Source organism: Oncorhynchus keta, chromosome 29, assembly GCF_023373465.1.
Source record: "Oncorhynchus keta strain PuntledgeMale-10-30-2019 chromosome 29, Oket_V2, whole genome shotgun sequence".
Lineage (NCBI taxonomy): Eukaryota > Metazoa > Chordata > Actinopteri > Salmoniformes > Salmonidae > Oncorhynchus > Oncorhynchus keta.
The window spans coordinates 2,707,323-2,728,906 of NC_068449.1; the positions used below are offsets into that span (position 1 = coordinate 2,707,323).

Sequence of the window (21,584 nt, forward strand, 5' to 3'; positions counted from 1 at the left end):
CCCTCTTCCCCCCACCCCACTACTCACCCCTCCCTCTCCCCCCACTACTCACTCCTCCCTCCCCCCACTACTCCCCCCACCCCACTACTCACTCCTCCCTCTCCCCCCACCCCACTACTCACCCCTCCCTCTCCCCCCACAACTCCCCCCACTACTAACTCCTCCCTCTTCCCCCACTACTCCCCTCCCACTACTCACTCCTCCGTCCCCACTACTCCCCCCACCCCACTACTCACTCCTCCCTCTCCCCCCACCCCACTACTCACCCCTACCTCTCCCCCCCACAACTCCCCCCACTACTAACTCCTCCCTCTTCCCCCACTACTCCCCTCCCACTACTCACTCCTCCCTCCCCCACTACTCCCCCACCCCACTACTCACTCCTCCCTCTTCCCCCACCCCACTACTCACCCCTCCCTCTCCCCCACAACTCCCCCCACTACTCACTCCTCCCTCTCCCCCACTACTCCCCTCCCACTACTCACTCCTCCCTCTTCCCCCCACCCCACTACTCACCCCTCCCTCTCCCCTCCCCTCCACCCCACTACTCACCCCTCCCTCTTCCCCCAACCCCACTACTCACTCATCTCTCCCCCACTACTCCCCCTCCTCCCACTACTCACTCCTCCCTCCCCCCCACTACTCCCCTCCCACTACTCACTCCTCCCTCTTCACCCACCCCACTACTCACCCCCCCGCTTCCCCCACCCCCTACTCACTCCTCCCTCTTCCCCCCACCCCACTACTCACTCCTCCCTCTTCCCCCCACCCCACTACTCACCCCTCCCTCTCCCCTCCCCTCCACCCCACTAATCACCCCTCCCTCTTCCCCCAACCCCACTACTCACTCATCTCTCCCCCACTACTCTCCCCTCCACTACTCACTCCTCCCTCTTCCCCCTACTCACCCCCTCCCGCTTCCCCCCACCCCCTACTCACTCCTCCCTCTTCCCCCGCCCCACCCCCTACTGAACAGCTTTCTGTTTTCCTCTCTCTCTCTCTCTCTCTGTTGTAATTACTATGTCACTGCTGCAGTACCCAGTGAGCAGTGCAGTCTGTTTACCAATAAAGATAGTCTACTCATCATGACATTGCTTTTCCTTCTCAACGTTGATAAACACTCATAAATAACATTGGACCTCCATTTCCCGTCCAGCTACTCTCTGGCTGCTTCCCACCGTCCAGCTACTCTCTGGCTGCGTCCCACCGTCCAGCTACTCTCTGACTGCTTCCCACCGTTCAGCTACTCTCTGACTGCTTCCCACTGTCCAGCTACTCTCTGACTGCTTCCCACCGTCCAGCTACTCTCTGACTGCTTCCCACCGTCCAGCTACTCTCTGACTGCTTCCCACCGTCCAGCTACTCTCTGACTGCTTCCCACCGTCCAGCTACTCTCTGACTGCTTCCCACCGTCCAGCTACTCTCTGACTGCTTCCCACCGTCCAGCTACTCTCTGACTGCTTCCCACCGTCCAGCTACTCTCTGACTGCTTCCCACCGTCCAGCTACTCTCTGGCTGCGTCCCACCGTCCAGCTACTCTCTGGCTGCGTCCCACCGTCCAGCTACTCTCTGGCTGCGTCCCACCGTCCAGCTACTCTCTGGCTGCGTCCCACCGTCCAGCTACTCTCTGGCTGCGTCCCACCGTCCAGCTACTCTCTGGCTGCTTCCCACCGTCCAGCTACTCTCTGGCTGCGTCCCACCGTCCAGCTACTCTCTGGCTGCTTCCCACCGTCCAGCTACTCTCTGGCTGCTTCCCACCGTCCAGCTACTCTCTGGCTGCTTCCCACCGTCCAGCTACTCTCTGGCTGCTTCCCACCATCCAGCTACTCTCTGGCTGCTTCCCACTGTCCAGCTACTCTCTGGCTGCATCCCACCGTCCAGTTACTCTCTGGCTGCTTCCCACAGTCCAGCTACTCTCTGGCTGCTTCCCACCATCCAGCTACTCTCTGGCTGCGTCCCACCGTCCAGCTACTCTCTGACTGCTTCCCACTGTCCAGCTACTCTCTGGCTGCGTCCCACAGTCCAGCTACTCTCTGGCTGCGTCCCACAGTTCAGCTACTCTCTGACTGCGTCCCACAGTTCAGCTACTGTCTGGCGTCCCACCGTCCCACTCTCTGGCTCCCCCATCCAGCTACTCTCTGACTGCTTCCCACCATCCAGCTACTCTCTGGCTGCGTCTCACCATCCAGCTACTCTCTGACTGCTTCCCACCGTCCAGCTACTCTCTGGCTGCTTCCCACCGTCCAGCTACTCTCTGGCTGCTTCCCACAGTCCAGCTACTCTCTGGCTTCCCACCATCCAGCTACTCTCTCTGACTGTCCAGCTACTCTCTGGCTGCATCCCACCGTCCAGCTACTCTCTGGCTGCTTCCCACAGTCCAGCTACTCTCTGGCTTTCCCACCATCCAGCTACTCTCTGGCTGCGTCCCACCGTCCAGCTACTCTCTGACTGCTTCCCACTGTCCAGCTACTCTCTGGCTGCGTCCCACCGTCCAGCTACTGACTACTTCCCAACGTCCAGCTACTGTCTGGCTGCGTCCCACCGTCCAGCTACTCTCTGACTGCTTCCCACCGTCCAGCTACTCTCTGGCTGCGTCCCACCGTCCAGCTACTGTCTGACTGCTTCCCACCGTCCAGCTACTGTCTGACTGCTTCCCACCGTCCAGCTACTTTCTGACTGCTTCCCACCGTCCAGCTACTGGCTGCTGGCCAGCTACTCTCTGCTGCGTCCCACCGTCCAGCTACTCTCTGACTGCTTCCCACCGTCCAGCTACTCTCTGGCTGCGTCCCACCGTCCAGCTACTCTCTGACTGCTTCCCACCGTCCAGCTACTCTCTGACTGCTTCCCACCGTCCAGCTACTCTCTGACTGCTTCCCACCGTCCAGCTACTCTCTGACTGCTTCCCACCGTCCAGCTACTCTCTGACTGCTTCCCACCGTCCAGCTACTCTCTGACTGCTTCCCACCGTCCAGCTACTCTCTGACTGCTTCCCACCGTCCAGCTACTCTCTGACTGCTTCCCACCGTCCAGCTACTCTCTGGCTGCGTCCCACCGTCCAGCTACTCTCTGGCTGCTTCCCACCGTCCAGCTACTCTCTGGCTGCGTCCCACCGTCCAGCTACTCTCTGGCTGCGTCCCACCGTCCAGCTACTCTCTGGCTGCGTCCCACCGTCCAGCTACTCTCTGGCTGCGTCCCACCGTCCAGCTACTCTCTGGCTGCTTCCCACCGTCCAGCTACTCTCTGGCTGCGTCCCACCATCCAGCTACTCTCTGGCTGCTTCCCACCGTCCAGCTACTCTCTGGCTGCTTCCCACAGTCCAGCTACTCTCTGGCTGCTTCCCACCATCCAGCTACTCTCTGGCTGCTTCCCACCGTCCAGCTACTCTCTGGCTGCATCCCACCGTCCAGCTACTCTCTGGCTGCTTCCCACAGTCCAGCTACTCTCTGGCTGCTTCCCACCGTCCAGCTACTCTCTGGCTGCGTCCCACCGTCCAGCTACTCTCTGGCTGCTTCCCACCGTCCAGCTACTCTCTGGCTGCGTCCCACAGTCCAGCTACTCTCTGGCTGCGTCCCACAGTTCAGCTACTCTCTGGCTGCTTCCCACAGTTCAGCTACTCTCTGGCTGCGTCCCACAGTCCAGCTACTCTCTGGCTGCGTCCCACAGTCCAGCTACTCTCTGACTGCTTCCCACCATCCAGCTACTCTCTGGCTGCGTCCCACCATCCAGCTACTCTCTGGCTGCTTCCCACCGTCCAGCTACTCTCTGACTGCTTCCCACCGTCCAGCTACTCTCTGACTGCTTCCCACCATCCAGCTACTCTCTGGCTGCGTCCCACCGTCCAGCTACTCTCTGGCTGCTTCCCGCCATCCAGCTACTCTCTGGCTGCGTCCCACCATCCAGCTACTCTCTGACTGCTTCCCACCATCCAGCTACTCTCTGGCTGCTTCCCACAGTCCAGCTACACTCTGGCTGCATCCCACAGTCCAGCTACTCTCTGGCTGCGTCCCACAGTCCAGCTACTCTCTGGCTGCGTCCCACCATCCAGCTACTCTCTGGCTGCTTCCCACAGTCCAGCTACTCTCTGGCTGCTTCCCACCATCCAGCTACTCTCTGGCTGCGTCCCACCGTCCAGCTACTCTCTGGCTGCGTCCCACCGTCCAGCTACTCTCTGGCTGCGTCCCACCGTCCAGCTACTCTCTGGCTGCGTCCCACCGTCCAGCTACTCTCTGGCTGTGTCCCACAGTCCAGCTACTCTCTGGCTGCTTCCCACAGTCCAGCTACTCTCTGGCTGCGTCCCACCGTCCAGCTACTCTCTGGCTGCTTCCCACCATCCAGCTACTCTCTGGCTGCGTCCCACCGTCCAGCTACTCTCTGGCTGCGTCCCACCATCCAGCTACTCTCTGGCTGCGTCCCACCATCCAGCTACTCTCTGGCTGCGTCCCACCGTCCAGCTACTCCTCTCTGGCTGCGTCCCACCGTCCAGCTACTCTCTGGCTGCATCCCACCATCCAGCTACTCTCTGGCTGCGTCCCACCATCCAGCTACTGTCTGGCTGCTTTCCACCGTCCAGCTACTCTCTGACTGCGTCCCACCAATCCAGCTACTCTCGATGGCTGCGTCCCACCGTCCAGCTACTCTCTGGCTGCGTCCCACCGTCCAGCTACTCTCTGGCTGCGTCCCACTGTCCAGCTAATCTCTGGCTACTGTCTGTCCCACCGTCCAGCTACTCTCTGGCTGCGTCCCACCATCCAGCTACTCTCTGGCTGCGTCCCACCGTCCAGCTACTCTCTGGCTGCGTCCCACCATCCAGCTACTCTCGATGGCTGCATCCCAAATTGCACCCTATTCCCTATATAGGGCACTACACGAGGGAATAGGGTGTCGTTTGTGACTCAGTCTCAGTCTTTCCCAGATGACTATGATAATTTCTATCCATCAGACATCCGGCTGGAAGGACCAATGAAAGGACACTGAGCCCATTCCCTCTGTAACACTGGGTGAGAGCAGAGAGGGAACGGCTAGTAGCCTAGTGTTGATGGCCACAGGGGAGGAGGAGAAGGAGTAGAGGAGGGGTGAGAAAAGAGGAGAAGAGGAGGACGGGAGGAGAGGAGATGAGAAGAGGGGAGGAGGAGGGAGGAGAAGAGTAGAGGTGGAGGGAGGGAGGAAGGAAGAGGAGGGAGGAGAGGAGAAGAGTGGAGGAGTGGAGGAGGAGGGAATGGAGGAGAAGGGAGGAGAGGAGATGAATGAAGAAGGAGCGGGGACCCCCGGTGCCAGTAAAAACTGCCTATTCTCTCTCTGCCTGTCTTCATCTTTAATGACTGTCATTTGAGAAGTAGCCATTATGTTATTGAGGGCTTCACACACTGCTTAAAAAAATAACAAGCTCTGCACGTCGCTATGTCCTGGTTGTCATGGAGATGGTTGCCTCTGGTGTCACCGAACGATACTGTCTCAAGGACTAGAGGAGAGGAACAGGCTTGGTGTGTGTGAGAGAGAGGGAGGGAGCAGAGGATTGAGGGAGAGCAAAGAGCAAAGAGAGAGAGAGAGAGAGAGCCAGAGAGAGAGAGAGAGAGAGAGAGAGAGAGAGAGAGAGAGAGAGAGAGAGAGAGAGAGAGAGAGAGAGAGAGAGAGAGAGAGAGAGAGAGAGAGAGAGAGAGAGAGAGAGAGAGAGAGAGAGAGAGAGAGAGAGAGAGAGAGAGAGAGAGAGAGAGAGAGAGAGAGAGAGAGAGAGAGAGAGAGAGAGAGAGAGAGAGAGAGAGAGAGAGAGAGATATTTGAAATGTCTATTCTTTAGGAACTTCTGTGAGTGTAATGTTTACTGTATTGTTTATTTCACTTTTGTTTCACATGCCAATAAAGCCCCTTGAATTGAATTGAGAGAGACAAAGAGAGAGAGAGAGACAAAGAGAGAGAGAGAGAGAGAGAGAGACAGAGAGAGAGAGAGACAAAGACACATTGGAAAGAATTAACAAAAAAACAGAGCAAACTAGAATGCTATTTGGCCCTACACAGAGAGTACACAGCGGCAGAATACCTGACCACTGTGACTGGCCCAAAATTAAGGAAAGCTTTGACTATGTACAGACTCAGTGAGCATAGCCTTGCTATTGAGAAAGGCCGCCGTAGGCAGACATGGCTCTCAAGAGAAGACAGGCTATGTGCTCACTGCCCACAAAATGAGGTGGAAACTGAGCTGCACTTCCTAACCTCCTGCCCAATGTATGACCATATTAGAGATACATATTTTCCCCAGATCACACAGAACAAAGAATTCGAAAACAAATCCAATTTTGAAAAACTCCCATATCTACTGGGTGAAATTCCACAGTGTGCCATCACAGCAGCAAGATTTGTGACCTGTTGCCACGAGAAAAGGGCAACCAGTGAAGAACAAACACCATTGTAAATACAACCCATATTTATGCTTATTTATTTTATCTTGTGTCCTTTAACTATTTGTACATTGTATATATATATATATATATGACATTTGTAATGTCTTTACTGTTTTGAAACTTCTGTATGTGTAATGTTTACTGTTCATTTTTGTTGTTTTTCACCTTATATATTCACTTTGTATGTTGTCTACCTCACTTGCTTTGGCAATGTTAACTTGCTTTTGAGTTGAATTGATTTGAGTTAACAGAGAGAGAGAGAGAGAGATGCCAATAAAGAGAGAGAGATTTGAATTGAATTGAGATTGATTTGAGAGAGAGAGAGAGAGAGAGAGAGAGACAGAGAGAGAGACAGAGACAGAGAGAGAGAGAGAGAGAGAGAGACAGAGAGAGAGAGAGAGAGAGAGAGACAGAGAGAGACAGAGACAGAGAGAGAGAGAGAGAGAGAGACAGAGACAGAGAGAGAGACAGAGAGACAGAGAGAGAGAGAGACAGAGAGAGAGAGAGAGAGAGAGAGAGAGAGAGACAGAGAGAGAGAGAGAGAGAGAGAGAGAGAGAGACAGAGAGAGACAGAGACAGAGAGAGAGAGAGAGAGAGAGAGAGAGAGAGAGATTTAAAATAAAGAATAAATACATGAAACACATGGATCTTTCCGATAGGTTTGCACCCCTGAGTCCTGAAAGAAGACGGAAAACCACACAACGCTAGACGAAGTTTGTGGGTCACCTATGACCTTCCCAAAGAGCAATGGTGAATACGTCAAGTCGGCCAAGATGGTCCTCTGCATAGCAGCTCAGGGCTGCAGCCGGAGTCTCCACACACTTGCACACGTTCTTGCACGGAGCCAATGCTTACAACAATCATATACTTTTAAATCTTATGCCGTGGAGTGTACAAGTGCACACTTTTCGAAAAAAAAGTGTGGAGAATTGGGACTCAACCAAGATCACCTTCATCTTATGCATAACTCTGCCTATTTAGTATTCATTCATTCGTTTATAATTGCTATCCCGCAGGCAGGAAGTCCCCTGGGCTTGATCCAAAATGGCGTCTCACCTTCAGCTTGTGCTCATGTTCGTTGTTGACGCGGGTCAGCAGCTGGGCCTTGCGTCGGTTCAGGGCGTCGATGAGAGCGTCACACTGCGCCACCAGACAGGCTTCGAACTCCACGCCGTTCTCCTGCAGGTCAGACAGACAGTTAGACAGGCAGATATAAAGAAAGATAGACAGATAGGCAGAGACAGACAGACAGCTGGGACACAAGGCAGTGTGGATAGACTTTGATGAAAGCATCAAAACAGGCATTAGAAATAATATGCATCATTCCCATGTTTAGAAAACAGGCAAACTCACCAGACGGACAGAAAATGTGAGGAGGTATGTAATCAAGCGTCTCCTAGTAAGAGTGCTGATTTAGGATCAGTTCTACCTTTTTAGTCACAGTAAGATAAGATTACATGGACAAGAGGGCAGCTGATCCTAGAGCAGCTTGATACATACGGTGACTGGTCACTGAAAAAACACCAATAGAAAAGGAAGCACTGACAACATGGTGGAGATCAAGGTGCAATGTGATGCCAGACCAGAGGCTGACTGCCATTTAAATAGGATTGGGGGAACGAGGGCAGACTACTGGGAAAGGGACAGTCATGGGGAGACTATTGGTAGTCTTTGTAGACTATTTGAAGACGATTTGTAGTTTTAGAGACGATATGAAAAACTATTTGTAGTTTTTAGAGACTATCTGAAGACTATTTGTAGTTTTTAGAGACTATATTAAGACTATTTGTAGTTTTTAGAGACTATATTAAGACTATTTGTAGTTTTTAGAGACTATCTGAAGACTGTAGTTTTTAGAGACTATCTGAAGACTGTAGTTTTTAGAGACTATCTGAAGACTGTAGTTTTTAGAGACTATCTGAAGACTGTAGTTTTTAGAGACTATCTGAAGACTGTAGTTTTTAGAGACTATCTGAAGACTGTAGTTTTTAGAGACTATCTGAAGACTGTAGTTTTTAGAGACTATCTGAAGACTGTAGTTTTTAGAGACTATCTGAAGACTGTAGTTTTTAGAGACTATCTGAAGACTGTAGTTTTTAGAGACTATCTGAAGACTGTAGTTTTTAGAGACTATCTGAAGACTGTAGTTTTTAGAGACTATCTGAAGACTGTAGTTTTTAGAGACTATCTGAAGACTGTAGTTTTTAGAGACTATCTGAAGACTGTAGTTTTTAGAGACTATCTTCATGTTAACCAGAAGTTCTGTTGAACAGATGGAAGAAACAAGTGAAACGCGTTTTGAGACGTCATTGAGATCTACTGGTTCCATCAAGGTGAGGTACCACCACCAGTTGAATACGTGTTCTACGGTGTTCTACGGTGTTCTACAGTGTTCCTCAGTGTTCCTCAGTGTTCTACGGTGTTCCTCAGTGTCCTACGGTGTTCCTCAGTGTTCTACGGTGTTCCTCAGTGTCCTACGGTGTTCTACGGTGTTCTACAGTGTTCCTCAGTGTTCCTCAGTGTTCTACGGTGTTCCTCAGTGTTCCTCAGTGTTCTACGGTGTTCCTCAGTGTCCTACGGTGTTCCTCAGTGTTCTACGGTGTTCCTCAGTGTCCTACGGTGTTCTACGGTGTTCCTCAGTGTTCTACGGTGTTCCTCAGTGTTCCTCAGTGTTCTACGGTGTTCCTCAGTGTCCTACGGTGTTCTACGGTGTTCCTCAGTGTCCTACAGTGTTCTACGGTGTTCCTCAGTGTCCTACGGTGTTCCTCAGTGTTCTACAGTGTTCCTCAGTGTCCTACGGTGTTCTACGGTGTTCCTCAGTGTTCTACAGTGTTCCTCAGTGTTCTACAGTGTTCCTCAGTGTTTTACTGTGTTCTACGGGGTTCTACAGTGTTCCTCAGTGTTTTACTGTGTTCTACAGGGTTCTACAGTGTTCTACAGTGTTCCTCAGTGTTTTACTGTGTTCTACGGTGTTCTACAGTGTTCCTCAGTGTTTTACTGTGTTCTACGGTGTTCTACAGTGTTCCTCAGTGTTCTACGGTGTTCTACAGTGTTCTACGGTGTGTATTATTATATAGTATTAACCTCAATTATGGCCACCAAACCCAATTCCACCCCTCCTCCTCCTCCTCCTCCTCCTCCTCCTCCTCCTCCTCCTCCTCTCCTCCTCCTCCTCACCTTCAGCGTTCCCCACCCTGAAGTCACGAGTAAGGGTCTCCCTGGACCATCAGTGGGCTGTGTGACAAGAAAAGCAATCAGCGTGGACATCTGATCTAACTGATAGAAATATAATGCTTTACTCCTAGGAGGACAGTCAAAATGGCCACCAGAAGGTCTACCAGTTATGACATTGTCCTGGACCCTTGTTCTACTCATTCTATTTCTATAATCTCTTCCCACCCTGTTGTCTGGCCAGCAGCTTAACTCAATCTGTATCAGAGTGTCACCATACTATATATATCAGAGTATCACCATACTATATCTATCTGTATCAGAGTATCACCATCTATATCAATCTGTATCAGTATCACCATCTATATCTATCTGTATCAGTATCACCATCTATATCTATCTGTATTAGTATCACCATACTATATCTATCTGTATCAGTGTATCACCATACTATATCTATCTGTATCAGTATCACCATACTATATCTATCTGTATCAGTATCACCATACTATATCTATCTGTATCAGAGTATCACCATACTATATCTATCTGTATCACCATCTATATCTATCTGTATTAGTATCACCATCTATATCTATCTGTATCAGTATCACCATCTATATCTATCTGTATTAGTATCAGTATATCACCATCTATATCTATCTGTATCAGTATCAGTGTATCACATCTGTATCAGTATCTATATCTATCTGTATCAGTATCACCATACTATATCTATCTGTATCAGTATCACCATCTATATCTATCTGTATTAGTATCACCATACTATATCTATCTGTATCAGTGTATCACCATACTATATCTATCTGTATCAGTATCACCATACTATATCTATCTGTATCAGTATCACCATACTATATCTATCTGTATCAGTGTATCACCATACTATATCTATCTGTATCAGTATCACCATCTATATCTATCTGTATCAGTGTATCACCATACTATATCTATCTGTATCAGAGTATCACCATACTATATCTATCTGTATCAGAGTATCACCATCTATATCTATCTGTATCAGTATCACCATCTATATCTATCTGTATCAGTATCACCATACTATATCTATCTGTATTAGTATCACCATACTACATCTATCTGTATCAGAGTGTCACCATACTATATCTATCTGTATCAGTATCACCATCTATATCTATCTGTATCAGTATCACCATACTACATCTATCTGTATCAGAGTGTCACCATACTATATCTATCTGTATCAGTATCACCATCTATATCTATCTGTATCAGAGTGTCATCATCTATATCTATCTGTATCAGTATCACCATACTATATCTATCTGTATCAGTATCACCATCTATATCTATCTGTATCAGAGTGTCATCATCTACATCTATCTGTATCAGAGTATCACCATACTATATCTATCTGTATCAGTATCACCATCTATATCTATCTGTATCAGTATCACCATACTATATCTATCTGTATCAGTGTATCACCATACTATATCTATCTGTATCAGTGTATCACCATACTATATCTGTCTGTATCAGAGTGTCACCATACTATAAATATCTGTTGTTGCCGGGTGACTCTTGAGGCAAAGTTCACAGGTTAAATGTTCTGTACGTGTCAGTAAGCTACAGTTCCTAAAAGATGACATGAGGGGAGGAGCTATGGCCGGGTGAACGTGTAGGAGGGGTTTAAGACGGCATGTGGGAGGGCCTATGAGTGGCTATGGGAGTAGGGGGGAGATGCTTGTAACGGCGAGAGGAGCGACTTGGCTTGCGTCCTAAATGGCACCCTATTCCCTATATAGGGCACTACTTTTGGACAGACTGATAGGCCCTGATGAAAGTAGTGCACTTTATAGGGAATATGGTGCCATTTGTGATGTACCCTATGACAGTGTAGGCAGTACAGTGTGTACCTGGATGTGCTGCACCATGTTCCTCAGCTGAACCAGGAACTCTTTGGCTTCTGTAGCTCGGTCCGACAGGATGTTGAGGGCCTGAGACAGCTGGCCCTGAGGAGGAGAGGACAGAGAGAAAAACATGGTCAGAGGACAGAGAGAAAAACATGGCCAGAGGACAGAGAGAAAACATGGCCAGAGGACAGAGAGAAAACATGGTCAGAGGACAGAGAGAAAACATGGCCAGAGGACAGAGAGAAAACATGGTCAGAGGACAGAGAGAAAAACATGGTCAGAGGACAGAGAGAAAAACATGATCAGAGGACAGAGAGAAAAACATGGTCAGAGGACAGAGAGAAAACATGGTCAGAGGACAGAGAGAAAAACATGGTCAGAGGACAGAGAGAAAACATGGTCAGAGGACAGAGAGAAAACATGATCAGAGAGAAAACATGATCAGAGAGAAAACATGATCAGAGAGAAAACATTATCAGAGAGAAAACATGATCAGAGAGAAAACATGATCAGAGAGAAAACATTATCAGAGAGAAAACATGATCAGAGAGAAAACATGATCAGAGAGAAAACATTATCAGAGAGAAAATAGCATTCTGATTTGCTCAGTTTTTTTGTTAATTCATTTCAATGTGAAAAATGATCTTTTTGTTTCCTCATGAATTTTGGGTGTCACAGTGGCTGTCAGGTCTTCTGGGGTCTGTTTGTGTTTGTGAATTAGCCCCAGGACAAATAGCATTTTGGTTTGCACATACAGTTTTTTGCGAGTTAATTTGTGCTTTCCAAATGCAGTGATAACCAAGTAATTATCTTTTACTGTTTTATCAAGTTTCCCAATATGTACATAAGGTTGAATGAGTGATGGTACAGAGCAGCATTAGATGTATGCTGTCCTGGGTCTCTATGGGGTCTGTTTGGCATAGTTAAAGTGGCTGAATTAAGCCCTGTATTACAGGACCAGCTTGCTCTTCCCCAGTTTCTTCTCTGGAGGTGATGGCTTTGTTATGGAAGATTTGGGAATCACTCCCTTTTAGACGTTTGTTTTCTGGATTTGGATAATTTAGTGGGAATATCTATCTATCTATCTATCTATCTATCTATCTATCTATCTATCTATCTATCTATCTATCTATCTATCTATCTATCTATCTATCTATCTATCTATCTATCAAAATCAAAAGAACATCAGTAAGATTAGTCACATGGAGTCTGTGTCAACCCTCCATAGAGGAGGAGTTGAATGATTGTTGTTTCTGTCTCTTTACCACCCTGGGGACAGAGAGGGCTGAGCTTGGTGCCCTCTACACTCTGTCTGATGTGTTCCATATCCTGACATAACAGGAAATGCCTCTGCTTTAGCTGACACACAGACCTCCTTGTTTGGATAACGGGGGTCGGGGTAAGGGGGTGGTGGGGGTCGAGTCCATAAAATTGGAGTTTTGTGAACAGAGGGGTTTATGGAGTGAGGGGTAGCAGCCTGTACACACACACACACACACACACCTCCTAACACCAACCCTGGGAAAGTTTTGTGGTTGAGTGAACTGACTGGAGATCAGCCAAGTGGAGACGAGTTATCTTTCAGGAGGACTGATGTGGAATAGAGAGGGTAACTCTGCATCGACCAGTCAGAACACAATCCTCTAGTCTAGGATCAAATCAAGACATTACTACAGACCCGGATTAATTCCCGGGCTGTGCCACAACCGGCCTTGGCAGGAAGTCCCATAGGACGGCGCACAATGGAAGCCAAAATAGGTTTTCTAAAACAACGAGGACTCGGTATGTTGTGGGTCTCCACTGTTTTGTGGGTTCTTCTCCTGTTCTTCTCCTGTCGTGTGTTCTTCTCCTGTCGCGTGTTCTTCTCCTGTCGTGTGTTCTTCTCCTGTCGCGTGTTCTTCTCCTGTCGTGTGTTCTTCATGTTCTTCTCCTGTCGTGTGTTCTTCCTCCTGTCGTGTGTTCTTCTCCTGTCGTGTGTTCTTCTCCTGTCGTGTGTTCTTCTCCTGTCGCGTGTTCTTCTCCTGTCGTGTGTTCTTCTCCTGTCGTGTGTTCTTCTCCTGTCGTGTGTTCTTCTCCTGTCGTGTGTTCTTCTCCTGTTGTGTGTTCTTCCCCTGTTGTGTGTTCTTCTCCTGTTGTGTGTTCTTCTCCTGTCCTGTATTCTTCTCCTGTCCTGTGTTCTTCTCCTGTTGCGTGTTCTTCTCCTGTCGTGTGTTCTTCTCCTGTCGTGTGTTCTTCTCCTGTCGTGTGTTCTTCTCCTGTCGTGTGTTCTTCTCCTGTCGCGTGTTCTTCTCCTGTCGTGTGTTCTTCTCCTGTCGTGTGTTCTTCTCCTGTCGCGTGTTCTTCTCCTGTCGTGTGTTCTTCTCCTGTCGTGTGTTCTTCTCCTGTCGTGTGTTCTTCTCCTGTCGCGTGTTCTTCTCCTGTCGCGTGTTCTTCTCCTGTCGTGTGTTCTTCTCCTGTCGTGTGTTCTTCTCCTGTCGTGTGTTCTTCTCCTGTCGCGTGTTCTTCTCCTGTCGTGTGTTCTTCTCCTGTCTTGTGTTCTTCTCCTGTCGTGTGTTCTTCTCCTGTCGTGTGTTCTTCGTGTTCTTCTCCTGTTTCGTGTTCTTCTCCTGTCGTGTGTTCTTCTCCTGTCTCGTGTTCTTCTCCTGTCCTGTGTTCTTCTCCTGTCGTGTGTTCTTCTCCTGACGCGTGTTCTTCTCCTGTCATGTGTTCTTCTCCTGTCGCGTGTTCTTCTCCTGTCCTGTGTTCTTCTCCTGTCGTGTGTTCTTCTCCTGACGCGTGTTCTTCTCCTGTCGTGTGTTCTTCTCCTGTCCTGTGTTCTTCTCCTGTCCTGTGTTCTTCTCCTGTCGTGTGTTCTTCTCCTGACGCGTGTTCTTCTCCTGTCTTGTGTTCTTCTCCTGTCTTGTGTTCTTCTCCTGTCGTGTGTTCTTCTCCTGTCGTGTGTTCTTCTCCTGTCGTGTGTTCTTCTCCTGTCGTGTGTTCTTCTCCTGTCGCGTGTTCTTCTCCTGTCGCGTGTTCTTCTCCTGTCGCGTGTTCTTCTCCTGTCGCGTGTTCTTCTCCTGTCGTGTGTTCTTCTCCTGTCGTGTGTTCACTCCTGTCGTACCAAGTTTTACGCCTATTGGTTGGGAGAGAGGAAGCTGATCCCATAGGTTAAAACAGCGAGAGTGAGGAACGTGCATTATTGGGAAAGGGGGAGATACCTAGTCAGTTTGCACAACCCAATCAGAGAGGTGCAAGAGTGGGGCCTTCATCAACATCATCAGTGATCATCAGGGAGCAGTTGTTGTGGGAGTTAACTGCCTTGCTCAAGGGAAGAACGGCTATTCGGTTACTGTCTCAACACTCTAACCAATAGGCTCCCTGCTGCTGTTCGTACAGGCTCTAATGACATTCCACGCATGGCTAAACAGGAAAGAGGAGAATGGTTACTGTCTCAACACTCTAACCAATAGGCTCCCTGCTGCTGTTCGTACAGGCTCTAATGACATTCCACGCATGGCTAAACAGGAAAGAGGAGAATGGTTACTGTCTCAACACTCTAACCAATAGGCTCCCTGATGCTGTTCGTACAGGCTCTAATGACATTCCACGCATGGCTAAACAGGAAAGAGGAGAATGGTTACTGTCTCAACGCTCTAACCAATAGGCTCCCTGCTGCCGTTCCTACAGGCTCTAATGACATTCCAAAGTTAATTATGTCACGCTTAACTGATGAGGTTAAATGAGCTATCAGACAAGCCTTCCCGATTGAACTTTCATAAACTACATTGCACTATGTAGGGAATAGGCTGTCATTTGGGACACATTTTTATGTCATCCTGAGTCTAGGCATCTCATGTGAACCACACCGACCAACGGGAATAGAGAGATGACCTTTGGCCCTTGGGTTTTGGGAAACCATGACAGCTGCTGCTAACACGACCCCAATGCATCAGAGAGACAAAGAGAGAGAGAGAGAGAGAGAGAAAGAGAGACAAAGAGAAAGACCAAGAGAGAGAGAGAGAGACAAAGGAGAGACAAAGAGAGAGAGAGAGAGAGAGAGAAAGAGAGAGAGAGAGAGAGACAAAGGGAGAGACAAAGAGAGAGAGAGAAAGAGAGACAAAGAGAGAGAGAGAGACAAGGGAGAGACAAGAGAGAGAGAGGAGAAAGAGAGACAAAGAGAGACCGAGAGAGAGAGAGACAAAGGGAGAGACAAAGAGAGAGAGAGAGAGAGAGAGAAAGAGACCAAGAGAGAGACAAAGAGAGAGAGAGAGACAAAGAGAGGAGAGAGAGAGAGAAAAGAGAGACAAAGAGAGAGACAAAGAGAGAGAGACAAAGAGAGATAGAGCGAGAGAGAGAGACAAAGAGAGAGAGAGAGAGAGAGAGAGAGAGAGAGAGAGAGAGAGAGAGAGAGAGAGAGAGAGAGAGAGAGAGAGAGAGAGAGAGACAAAGAGAGAGAGAGACAAAGAGAGAGAGAGAGAGACAAAGAGAGAGAGAGAGAGACAAAGAGAGAGAGACAAAGAGAGATAGACAGACAAAGAGAGATGGGATGAAGTCTGACCAGAAACATAGAACATAACCCATGGGAAAACACTGGGCTAGTTTCTGTAGGCAGATACACAGATGCTGGGAATGTGACGGTTGTCTACGTACGTAAATACGAATACGTTTCAAACGAAGTGCTGTGAACAGACACTGTGGTCCAATGGTCAAAGTGGGGCCTTAGTTACTGAAAGGTGGTGCTCAGAGAGAGCAGAGCCACTTTCATGTGGATCACTGGGCAGACAACACAACCTACTGAACCTGTCAATCATAACACACCAGAGGAGGCTGTTGAGGGGAGGACGGCTCATAATGATGGGCGGGAACGGAGCGAACGGAATGTCATCAAACACCTGGAAACCATGGAAACCATGTGTTTGATCCCATTCCACTGATTCCACTCCAGTCATTACCAGTCGTTACCACGAGCCTGTCCTCCCCCAATTAAGGTGCCACCAACCCCCTGTGTCACACATTCTCTCAGCTCCTATAGCTTTTCTCTCACTCAAACCATCAGTCAGGACACACACACACACACCCTTTCAGCCTTCCTTCCTTTGTTTCTCTTTTCAATTCTGTTTCTGTCCTTCTCTGCATCAATCCAACAACTAGTGAGGTCTGGCTGCTCAACAACCTGCCCACTTGACTCCATCCTCTCCTCCCTTCTCCATCCTCTCCTCCCTTCTCCATCCCCTCCTCCATCCTCTCCTCCCTTCTCCATCCTCTCCTCTCCTCCCTTCTCCATCCTCTCCTCCCTTCTCCATCCTCTCCTCCCTTCTCCATCCCCTCCTCCATCCTCTCCTCCCTTCTCCATCCTCTCCTCCCTTCTCCATCCCCTCCTCCATCCTCTCCTCCCTTCTCCATCCTCTCCTCTCCTCCCTTCTCCATCCTCTCCTCCCTTCTCCATCCTCTCCTCCCTCCTCCATCCCCTCCTCCATCCTCTCCTTCCTTCTCCATCCTCTCCTCTCCTCCCTTCTCCATCCTCTACTCCCTTCTCCATCCTCTCCTCCATCCTCTCTTCCCTTCTCCATCCTCTCCTCCCTCCTCCATCCTCTCCTCTCCTCCCTCCTCTCCTCCCTCCTCTCCTCCATCCTCTCCTCCATCCTCTCCTCCCTCCTCCCTTCTCTCCTCCCTCCTCTCCTCCCTACTCCACTCCCTCCTCCATCCTCTCCTCCATCCTCCATCCTCTCCCCCCTCCTCCACTCCCTCCTCCATCCTCTCCTCCCTCCTCCATCCTCTCCTCCATCCTTTCCTCCCTCCTCCACTCCCTCCTCAATCCTCTCCTACCTCCTCCAGACCATCTCTGGAGACCATCTCTCATTCCTCACTTCCCTCATCCCTGACCACCGGCTGCGTCCCCTCTGACTACAAAATGGGCCCTCCTCAAGAAACCAACACTTGACTGATCTGACGTCAAAAACTACAGACCTGTATCACTTCTTTCTTTTCTTTCAAAAACACTTGAGTGCTGGATCTACAGCGCTACATTCGGCGCTACATTCAGAAAGTATTCAGATCCCTTGACTTTTTCCACATTTTATGACGTTACAGCTTTATTCTAAAAATGTTTTTCTTAAAGCCTCAATCTAAACACAATACCCCATAATGACATCACAATACCCCATAATGACATCACAATACCCCATAATGACATCACAATACCCCGTAATGACATCACAATACCCCATAATGACAGTGAAAGTGAAAACATGTTTTTAGAAATGTTTGCTAATTTAAAATTAAAAAAGTATAACAGAAATACCTTATTTACATAAGTATTCAGACTCTTTGCTATGAGACTCGAAATTGAGCTCAGATGCATCATGTTTCCATTGATCATCCTTGAGATGTTTTTCAACTTCACTGGAGTCGACTTCTGGTAAATTAAATTGATTGGACATGATTTGCAAAAGCACACACCTGTCTATCTATATATGGTCCCACAGTTGACAGCTCATGTCAGAGCAAATTAATTGCCCTTAGAACTCAGAGACAGGATTTTGTCAAGGCACAGATCTGGGGACGGGTACCAAAACATGACAGCAGCATTGAAGGTTCCCAAGAACATTCCATTATTCTTAAATGGAGGAAGTTTACATTTACATTTACATTTAAGTCATTTAGCAGACCACCAAGACAATTTAATCAATTTTAGATCAAGGCTGTAACGTAACAACATGTGGGAAAAGTCAAGGGGTCTGAATACTTTTCGAAGGCAATGTATTGTCTGCACCACATGCTCTCACTACTGATGTCCCCCAGGGCTTGGTTCTAGGCCCTCTCCTCTTCTCTCTATACACTCGGCTCCATCATATCCTATAATATAATAATAATATATCCTCACATGGTCTCTCCTATCATTGCTATGCGGATAACAGTCAACTACTTTTCTCCTTCCATCCCCCTCTGACACCCAAGTGGTGACACGCATCTCTGCGTGCCTGGCAGATATCTCCACTTGGATGCCAGCCTACCCAACCTCAAGCTCAACCTGGACAAGACAGAGCTGGCGTGACCCTGGACAACAACATTTAACATTTTGGAACATAAGAAAAGAGACGGTGTGTCACAATGCTCTCTCTTTGGAATTCTGGGTCTCTGGTAGCGTGTGGAACTGCTGATCTTCAGTCAAGAACACAGAGTTAATTTCAACCTTATGCTGCCCTTCATTCTCTTTACTTTTTGGCCTTTGACACGGATCACCCCAGAGAACACTGCTACTCCAGCTGCTCTCTCTTCATCTGACCAAGTTTTCTCTCATAGTCCAAGAGCATCTGGTCGTCGGCAAAATGCATTTCGCTACACTCGCATTAACATCTGCTAACCACGTGTATGTGACAAATAAAATTTGATTTGATTTATTTGATTTGAAAATGGCAAACGTAAATCATATTATCATGTCAAGCATGCCTTTGCACATCTAACTGGAGATTTTCTATTTTCTCCCTCTCTCACCTGTCCATCTGCTCATTTCTCTTAAGTGATTTTCTATTTTCTCCCCCTCTCACTTGTCCATCTGCTATCTCACCTGTCCATCTGCTCTCTCACCTGACCATCTGCTCTCTTACCTGTCCATCTGCTCTCTTACCTGTCCATCTGCTCTCTCACCTGTCCATCTGCTCTCTTACCTGTCCATCTGCTCTCTCACCTGTCCATCTGCTCTCTCACCTGTCCATCTGCTCTCTCACCTGTCCATCTGCTCTCTTACCTGTCCATCTGCTCTCTCACCTGTCCATCTGCTCTCTCACCTGTCCATCTGCTCTCTTACCTGTCCATCTGCTCTCTCACCTGTCCATCTGCTCTCTCACCTGTCCATCTGCTCTCTTACCTGTCCATCTGCTCTCTCACCTGTCCATCTGCTCATTTCAATTCCATGCTGTCACTGTCCACTCGAGCTTAACATTGTTTTTGTTTAGATTTTTTTTATACCCCTCTTTCTCCCCAATTTCGTGGTATCCAATTGTTTTTAGTAGCCACTATCTTGTCTCATCGCTACAACTCCCGTACGGGCTCGGGAGAGACGAAGGTTGAAAGTCATGTGTCCTCCGATACACAACCCAACCAGCCATACTGCTTCTTAACACAGCGCGCATCCAACCCGGAAGCCAGCCACACCAATGTGTCGGAGGAAACACAGTGCACCTGGCGACCTTCGTTGGTGCGCACTGCACCCGGCCCGCCACAGGAGTCGCTGGTGCCCGATGAGACAAGGATATCCCTACCGGCCAAGCCCTCCCTAACCCGGACGACGCTAGGCCAATTGTGCGTCGCCCCACGGACCTCCCGGTCGCGGCCGGTTACAACAGAGAACCCAGAGTCTTTGATAAACTAATTTCCTGACGATGACTCAGCGGTCTTCGCGCTTGTCGACTTTAACCTCCAGCCATCCTGCCTTTGATTTAAAAAAATCCAACTCTCTCTTTTCCCTCCTTGCCTCTTTGGACCTCACCCTTTCCCCTCTAACTCACAAGACAGACGCTTTCCCTCATCTTTACTAGAAGTCCCCTACTAATCGCACTGCAACCTCCTTCCAGGTCATCAATCCTATCTTCAGGCTCTGCTGAAACCCTACACCCCAACCTGAGCACTCCGTTCTGCCACCTCTGGCATCAGAAGTATCTTTCCATTAAAGCCTTCGTCCCAAAATGGCACCTTATTCCCTATATCGTCGGAACTACTTTTGACCAGAGACCATCGTGCTCTTGTCAAAAGTAGTAGGGGAATAGGGTGCTATTTGGGATGACGGCAAAGAGATTCAAGTCCCCTTTGAGGTAAATTCATTAGAGGCCTTAATAATGGACGGCAGGTGGCCTAATGGTTTAAGAGCGTTGGGCCAGTAATCAACAGGTTTCTGTTTGAATCCCTGAATCGACTAGGTGAAAAATCTGTTGATTTACACTTGAGCGATGCAGTTAGCCCTAAGTGCTCTTGCTAACTGACTGTGAAAAAGGAAAATGGATTATCTGACATGATAACTCTATTATTTTTCATCTCATAGTCACCAGGATTTACATTTGATATCATACATGGGAATAGATGAGCACTAAACAGGTTGTATCCCAGCCTATTCCTTAAACTAGTTCACTAGGAAGGGAATGGGTTGCTATTTGGGACACAAGTTATTGCAGTTTTTTTCGATTGCTAAACGACAGTGGACACAACTGGAGTCACATGTGCAAAACTCTAACTACAGTCTGCACAGCAGCAGTTCATGTGGACCAAACTCTAGTTCGTTTTTCATTGCTTGAACACAGTTTTCAAAACTCTACACACTTATCCCATGACTTTAACCACAACCTGCACAACACTGTGGATTTACAGCACTTTGTTCAAATCCTAACACACTGCTGTCAAAACTGTGAACCACACATTCAAAACGGAATAGATTTCAGCCTTGTGCCTTTCAAACACTGCTGATTGTAATTTCAGCTGAAAGGCTAAGCAGGTGTCTTGTTTTAGACTTGTTAGTGAACACACACACATATTACAGTATATATAGGTAGAGCTCAGAAAGACTCATTATGGAAATGGAACAAGGAAGATGGGTTCGTGGAGGGAGAAGGATGGCAGGGAGAGGGCAGATGCGTGGAGGAAGATAAAGAAGACAAAGAGCTGTTATTTCAGATGAAATAAGGGCTACACTTATAGACCATGTCGTGAACCATGGTCTCTCATTGAGAGAGGCAGGATTGAGGGTGCAGCCCAACCTGCAAAGATCCACAGTGGCATCTGTAATGCGAATTTTCCATCATGCAAACAGGTGAGAGTTACATCCTTACAGTAAATGAAAACATTACAGGAATCTATTTTGTATTGCAATTATAGAATATTTACACAGATATATATTACAGTAAGTTTGACTGTAAAATATATTTTTACAACAGGACCCAAAGGCTGCCCTCAACAGGGGGAAGAGCAAACATATTTTCAGATGCGCAGGAAAATGCTATTGTTGACATGGTTGTTGTCAACAATGCAATAAAACTGCGGGAGATTCAAGATAGAGTGCTGGCTGATAATGATATATTTGAAAATGTTAATTCTGTCAGCACAACAACTATTGCTCGAGTCCTAAAGAAACA

General features: G+C 48.3%; 1 protein-coding gene across 4 annotated transcripts in view; it reads right to left on the bottom strand.

Annotated features, from left to right (window-relative positions):
* Positions 1–21,584, bottom strand: part of LOC118379849 (E3 ubiquitin-protein ligase TRIM9) — a 139,836-nt gene that overhangs the window by 57,172 nt on the left and 61,080 nt on the right. For 2 of the 4 annotated variants that reach the window (XM_052485633.1, XM_052485632.1), the window contains exons 2-4: positions 11,488–11,583; positions 9,572–9,628; positions 7,451–7,573 (exon numbers count right to left, since the gene is read on the bottom strand). In XM_052485633.1, the coding sequence (XP_052341593.1) occupies positions 7,451–7,573; positions 9,572–9,628; positions 11,488–11,583 (276 nt within the window). The remainder of the gene's footprint in view (positions 1–7,450; positions 7,574–9,571; positions 9,629–11,487; positions 11,584–21,584) is intronic. The other 2 variants (XM_052485635.1, XM_052485634.1) reach the window with 1 other exon arrangement.